General features: G+C 30.9%; 1 protein-coding gene across 1 annotated transcript; it reads right to left on the minus strand.

Moving 5' to 3' along the window:
- Window positions 1-5,546: 5,546 nt before the first annotated feature.
- Window positions 5,547-6,472, minus strand: LOC105115213 (probably inactive leucine-rich repeat receptor-like protein kinase At5g48380). The gene is made up of 2 exons (XM_011012048.1): window positions 6,365-6,472; window positions 5,547-6,098 (listed from the first exon to the last, which is right to left on the minus strand). Exons 1-2 carry the CDS (start codon window positions 6,470-6,472, stop codon window positions 5,547-5,549), a joined length of 660 nt encoding a protein of 219 aa, XP_011010350.1.
- Window positions 6,473-7,312: the final 840 nt, after the last annotated feature.

The following is a 7,312-nucleotide window of genomic DNA, read 5'->3' on the forward strand; positions in this document are numbered from 1 at the left end:
TAATAGGTTACTATATTATGAAGGATGTCATATAATATACATTAGATTTTAAAGTTATGGTTGATTTTTTATGTTAGAAGGCATGTTAATATCTTTATATTTTTTTAATGTTATTTGTTTAAAAAATGATCTTGTGATACAACACTGTCAAAGGATCTGGTCATTATTAAAAAGGAGAGCTTAATCTTTATATTTTTTTAAAGTTATTTGTTTAAAACATGATCCAGTAATGTAACACTGCTAAAGGATCTAGGCTTTATTGAAAAAGAGAACTTAGTAGCTTCATCCTAATCAACCAGCTATAGAAAGGAAAAATTTTACTTGAATCTTGGAGAATTCAACTAAATCTTGAGATAAGATAAGATATTACTTTTTAAGCATGCATGAATGTAATTGGCAACATCATACCATTTTTTCCAAGAGAACAAAGAGCAAGTCTCACTTACATTCCTAATGGTAATGATTTGATGAGACAGGTTTAAAAAGAAACAGGCAGCCATCTGTGAAAAGTAAGAAACTAAACAAGGCATGTATGGAGAAATGTGTGCGTAAAAAAAATTGAAAGAGATGTTAAACATGATGCAAAATACTTTTTCCTATGAAAATAAATCATTGTGATGCTGAGAACTATTTTAACAATACAGCAATGAAACAGAGGTGTATTGACATCTTGATGCCATGGCAATGACTTCTTAATTGAAAGAGAAAATGGTCATTACCAAACAAAAGTGGACTCCTTGGTGATGATTAGGAGATTATCATATTTTTAGCACTTTTGCAAAGTAACGACCATTTGAAGACTCGATATACCAAGCATTGGCCCCTGATCAAGGTTGTTAAAATCATGATTTGACTCGTATAATCATATGACTCTATAAGTTAATGTAGGCTTTACATGAATTGTTCATAAAACTCAAAAATGGATAAAATTAAGTTCAAATCGGGTGAAATTGCGTAAAATCATGATTTCACCACCAATTTAACGATGTTACCTGCAAAAGATAAAATTGCAACTGCTATTATAGCCTTACAGGTGTCAATCGACTATTAGCATTTGGCCTATTATAGAACAAAAGTGAAAATTGCAAAATCACGTTCTTTCTTCGTACTTTTAGACTTAAATGTTTAACACTTTAACTTTTATAGAGAAATTGATATTGAAATCCCTAAATTTCTAAATCCTCAGTCTTTTAATATCTTTCTCTCAGTCGTCCACATTCCAACAATCAACCACCACCAATAACCCTCTTCTTTTTTATTTTTCCATCATCAATGGTGTCCTTTTCACCAGCCATCATGAGAACCAAAGTTCACATAACAATAGCGGCGTCTCTCCGGTCTCCACTAGGTAACTTACTCCGTTTATCTTTTCTCACCTCCTGCAAAAAGCATCATGATCTAGAGTCTAAAGTAATTTATTTATTGTAGGTTTCTTACCGAATCCCAGGCAACTCCTAACATAAATCTCAGATAAAAATTCAATGGTTCTCTCTTTTTTGTTGCTAACTACAAGGACCAGGGGTGCTGTTTTTTTCCCTGTCCGTTTCTCCTTGTCGGTGCACAGTGCACACTGCACACAAACAAAATAAAATAACATTGATTACTTCTTACTTTGTTTTTAAGGTTTCTAATATTAGTTTGATTGGGTTTGCAAGCTCCAATATTGATTGGATTCATGATTGATTTTCTCTGGTTGCAATATTGATCTGCTTAGAACAGAGGTAAAAACCTGTATTTTTTTATTTAATTCATGATTTAAAGTTGTTTGATTTGGTGCTTTAATCTTTGTGTGACTGTTTTTTAGGTAGTTTTGTTGATCTTAATTAAGTTCATTTGAATTTGGTGCTTTAATCTTTACAGTTTACTCTTATAATGTTAAAGATTGAGAATTTGATATTTTGATTCAAAATTTTTGTCTATCTTTGAGATTTTGCATTTGAATTTTTGATTCAAAGTTTACTGTGTTTATGTGTTTATATAGATGAGTGTGATGAATGGATTTGGATTTATTGTAATTTAGAGTGTTGCAAGTTAACTAGGATTGTAACTTGTATGGCTTCTATATTTCTAGTATGTTGTTTTTATGCAATGAATGTTAGTGAGCTGTGAGTTGATTTTAGTACTTGTCTTAGTTGTTTGTTGCTGCGTGCCTTTGCTGACTTATCTCTCAAAATCCCAATGTTATTAAGTTGATTCTAGTACTTCTATTTTCAGTTGAAATAGAAGATAGGTTGTTATTTTATTGTAATGTGTAATAAAATCAATTATCTTAGGTTTTCTGATTGGATAGTATTATTCCAGTGTGTTTGAATGAATTTGATCAAATAATAGGGACATATATGCTTAATGTGTTTGAATGATTAATTCGGACAATCATGATTTACAACATGGAGAGGGACTAGCAATAAGGTTATAGATAGTTCAAAATTGTTGATGACGACTTAGGTTACTAATTTTAATTAGTTTTTTAAAACATTATTATGTTACTTCTTTTTAGATAACTCAGATGAGATGTTTAATATCTAGATGCATTATTATTCTAACACATGTATTATGATACTTCTTTTTTAATAAAAATTTAATTATAATTATAAAATATTTGGATTGATTATAAGGCTGATTTGAATTGATTCTTGAACTATTGAACTTATGGCATCTAAAAAAAACTCTTCTAGTAATAGGCTTAATGTGGGATGATAACATGGTATAAATATTGATAAGAATTCTAAAACAATTTAGTGCAAGTATTGTAAAAAATTATAAACAGAAGTATTTTTCGTTTCAAATAGTATTTGGCTTGTACTTGTAAGGATGTTAAGTCATATCAGCAAGTACCAGAAAATGTTAAATAGATGATTTTAGGGGTTTAGGTGAAAAATCTAGAAGCAACTAAAAAAAAAAAAAGGTCCACAATATAGTGTAAATGATAATGATGATGATGAAATAAAAAAATTAGCTTCAAGGACAAATGAATGAGAGTAGCTAGTGGGAATGGAAGTACACAAATAACTCTAAATCAATTGTTAAAAAAGGATATTAAAGAAGAAGAATGTCGATAAATTGCAAGGTTTTTCTACACTAGTGTGATTCCATTTAATTGTGTAAAATACCCTGAGTTTCTTAAGGTACTTGAATTGTTTACAAGCCATGGGCTAGGTTTCAAGCCTCCATCCTACAATGATATTATAGAGAAGTATCTGAAACAAGAAATGGATCAAATAATGAAATTGCTTGAGTACAAGCTAGAATGGAAAAAAAAATATTCGATAATGTCTGATGGATAGACAAATAAAAAAGATGTTGTATTTGTAACTTTTTAGTTAATAGTCCTAAAGGGATAGTTTTTTTGTTATTGGTGGATACTTCTAATATATTCAAGACTACTGATAAGGTATTTGAGATGTTGAATGTCATTATGAAGGGATTGGGGAGGAAAATATTATCCAAGTAGTCACAGATAATGCTGCAAATTATAAGGTAACAGGACAATTATTAATGAAAAATGGAAAAAGTTTGTTTTGGTCACCATATGCTGCCCATTATATTGACTTGATATTAGAATATTTTGAGAAGAAGTTAGAGGTTCATCAAGTAACTATTGCTAAAGGGAGGAGAATCACCTTATATATTTATTCAAGAACTATTCTTATTTCCATGCTAAAACACTTTATGAAAGGAAATGATTTGATTATGCCTGCTGCCACTTGGTTTGCTATTGCATATTTGACTCTAGGATGTTTGAATGATCATAAAATGCAGTTGATGACTATGTTTACTTTCAAACAGTAGAGTTCATGTAGGTTTGCAAGAATAGAAGAAAGGAAACGAATTCAAAATTGTGTTTTGGACAGCAGGTTTTAGCATGATGTTTCTATATGTATTAAGACAATGTATCCTCTAATTAAAGTTCTTTAATTAGTTGATTCTAATGAGAAACCAGCTATGAGTTTTATATATAAAGTAATGGATGAAATAAAAGAGAAAATATAAGTGAATTTTGGTTCTGTGAAAAAAAGGTATATATCTTGCTATTTTTTATTTCAAATGTTGTCATCTCTTAATATGAATGTCTTTAGAGATCTTTTAATTGAGATATTTCTATATTGTAATGATATTTTTATTATTTTTTTATATAGTTATATATGTATATGGAATATTGTTGATGTAAGATAGAAACTTCAACTCCACAAACCCTTACATGTAGCAGCTTATTATTTTAATTATCATTATCATTATAATCTTAATTTTAAGGTTAATGCCAACATTAAAATTGAATTATGTCAATGCTTAGAAAAGGTAGTGCTTAATGCAAGTAAAAGGTGTAAAATTGACTTACAACTTGAATCATTCAAGGATGTAAAAGGATTATTTGGCATTGAGGCTTTCAAGACAGTAAGAGATAAAAAAAAAAAAATCCAACTCAATGGTGGGATTGTTATAGGGATGAATGTCTAGAATTGCAAAGGTTTGCAATCCGAGTTTTATGCTTGACATATACTTTATCTAAATATAAGCGTAACTGGAGTACATTTGAAATTGTGAGTTTTTTTATTTTATTATTTTAAATATTAAAATATTTGATAAAAATCTTATAAATTTGAATTGTTTTTTTAGATTCATACAAAACGAAGAAATCGTTTGCACCACAAAAAAATGAATGACTTAGTATTTGTAATGTGCAATCTAAAATTGAATAATAATTAAGTTAAAAAGCAAGCTAATGGTTTTGGTATAGAAGGTGATCTTTAGTTTGATGATGATTGGATAATCGAGGGAAAAAAAACATTCAATCATTGATTTGCATGGTGCTATTGATAGTGCAACACGAATAAAAAATGGTAATGAAAATAAAAGTGATGAAGAAGAAATTTCTAATGATGTTGAAATGGAGAGTCATGGTACTGAAGATGATTTGAAAATTCAAATTGATGATATTGATATTGGTAATAGTAGTAGCATTAATGTTTATAATATTGATATTGATACTAGTAATGACACTAATAATTCTCTTGATATTAATGATATTGATGAATATTGAGAAATAATAAGGAAGATGAAAACAATGAAACTGATTTTAGTTTACATGGCACGCTAACAGATTGTTTGTTTTAAGTTTGTTAATTATTAGTTATTATTTAATGAAAAGTTATTTAAATTATGGATGAAATTTTAATTTAAAAATGATTTTTTTAATTTATTTTAAATTTTTTTATAATTTTACTATTTATTTTTATAATTCAAGTTTGTTTGAATTTATTTTATATTTTTTATATGATATTAAAATATAATTTTAACAACATTATCGTGATGCTGATGGTGTGGTTCTTAAAAGCTGGTATACTTCAGACACAGGGGGTCTCTCCTGGGCAGTCGGCGATACACAACTGCATACGACTTTAAGGAATTGGGAAATCTCATTATCAACACCCTTCCCAACCAATGATTTGTCGACAGCATCCTGAAGTTGAGAGTTGCTTGACAGCCGCGTGGTCCATTCAACCAGATTTCCCTTGGAGCTTTCGCCACACGGGTAGGTTTCTCCCCAGTCACCAGCTCAAGAAGCACGGTTCCAAAGCTGTAGACATCCCCTTTGGGTTCTTGTATACTCCGGAGAAACATAGCCCCAAGTCTCCAAATTCTCCATTCACAAATGTACTCAAATGTGTATCAATTGGATTCACTAGCCTGCCCAGTCCAAAATCAGAAGTTTTTGGCTCGAAATCAGCATCCATCAAGATGCACTTATAGCTTATATTTTGGTGGATGATGCGAGGGTTACAGTTATGATGGAGTCTCAGAGGCCATCCCATCGGCTTCCTGCTTTCATCTGCAATACGTATGTGATCATGAAGAGTGTCATTTGACATGTACTTAAAAACCAAAAGCCTTTCCTTATTAGCCACGCAGAAACCTAAGAGACGAACCAAATTAGGATGTTTCACACTTCCCAGAGCAGCCATCTCAGACACAAATTCTTTTTCCGAGTGCTGAGAATCCTGCAACCTCCTAACCATAAGAGGATTTTTGTTGAAGTTGTTGGTAGCCTTCAAAAGGTCACTCAATCTCATTTTAGAAACTGATTTCTCAAACATGGAAACCTGGAATCACAAAACCTTCTTAATCAGTACATACCTAGTGAACAAGTATGTCAAGGAGAAATAAACGGATTGTCAATGCATTTTTCCAGACAGAACACATGATCTCAACTGGCTTGCAATAAAATAATATAGACAAACAAACAAAATGTGTTAGAATAACTCGCCTTGATCCCTTTAAACTCTTAGCCCATTTATTTCCCTTAAGATCATCATCCTTCTGCTGAAGAGTTCAAGTAATTATCAGGGAAAGGTTTAGCCAGCGAGACGGGTTGAGCAACAATAGGGGTCACGGCTGCAGCAAAGGTGTCAGTGGCAGCAGCGTAGTGGGCAACAATGTTGCTGGCACGAGTCACGGCAGCAATGTTTCTGTCCATGATGGTTAATTCCTTGAGATTGTTGGTAAGGAAACGATGGAGGAAGAACATTAAAGACACTATCCTTAAAGATATTTTTTATACAAAAGATTATATTTAAGAATTCAATAAGTTCCTCCTGCGATACAAAGCAAAGCAACATAAAAAAGTCCAACAATCTAAAAAGAATAATAGTTGTATTCTTCAAAAGATGCAGAGGTTTCTATATAGACTTGGAATCTGTAACACCCATGCAAAAATAAATGAAGAATTTAAAAAAGAATTAAATAGTACAATCAGACTTTAAAGTATAATTGCTAGAGAGAATAGATAATTATTAGAAAAAAACATATAACTGTTAGAAAAAAAAAATACTCCCGATGGACCCTGCAACGCACTCTGTCGCTTGGAAAATGAGCTAGAAAAGGGTACGGGAGGAGAAAGCAATGCAAATTCATTTGAACAGCCTCCATGATTTCCATTTTTGCAATTAATAGAAAAACTAAAATAATTATGGAAAATTACTGTAACTTTCCTTACATAATATTTTCTTTTTGGTGCAAACGATTATACTCTTTATTTTCTATTTTTGACTATATGTTTATTTGGATTCAAATGCATGTCATTAAGCATCCCAGAAGCCTATTTTGAGAGATTTATTAAATTTTTTCTCTATTAATGGAGGTTGATTTCAAAGTAAAAGCCTATAATACCTCAGTTAGACATAGTAAATCAAATTTGACTTCTTTTTCTTTTCTTTTGATCCTTGAGATGTGGCAAAGCTTCAACCATTTTATTTCTTTCCTGCTCTTTGGGTTTCTTTTCTTTTTTCATTATCATTTTTTTTATGTGAACAGAGCA

Source organism: Populus euphratica, unplaced genomic scaffold (genome assembly GCF_000495115.2).
Source record: "Populus euphratica unplaced genomic scaffold, PopEup_1.0 scaffold663.1, whole genome shotgun sequence".
NCBI lineage: Eukaryota > Viridiplantae > Streptophyta > Magnoliopsida > Malpighiales > Salicaceae > Populus > Populus euphratica.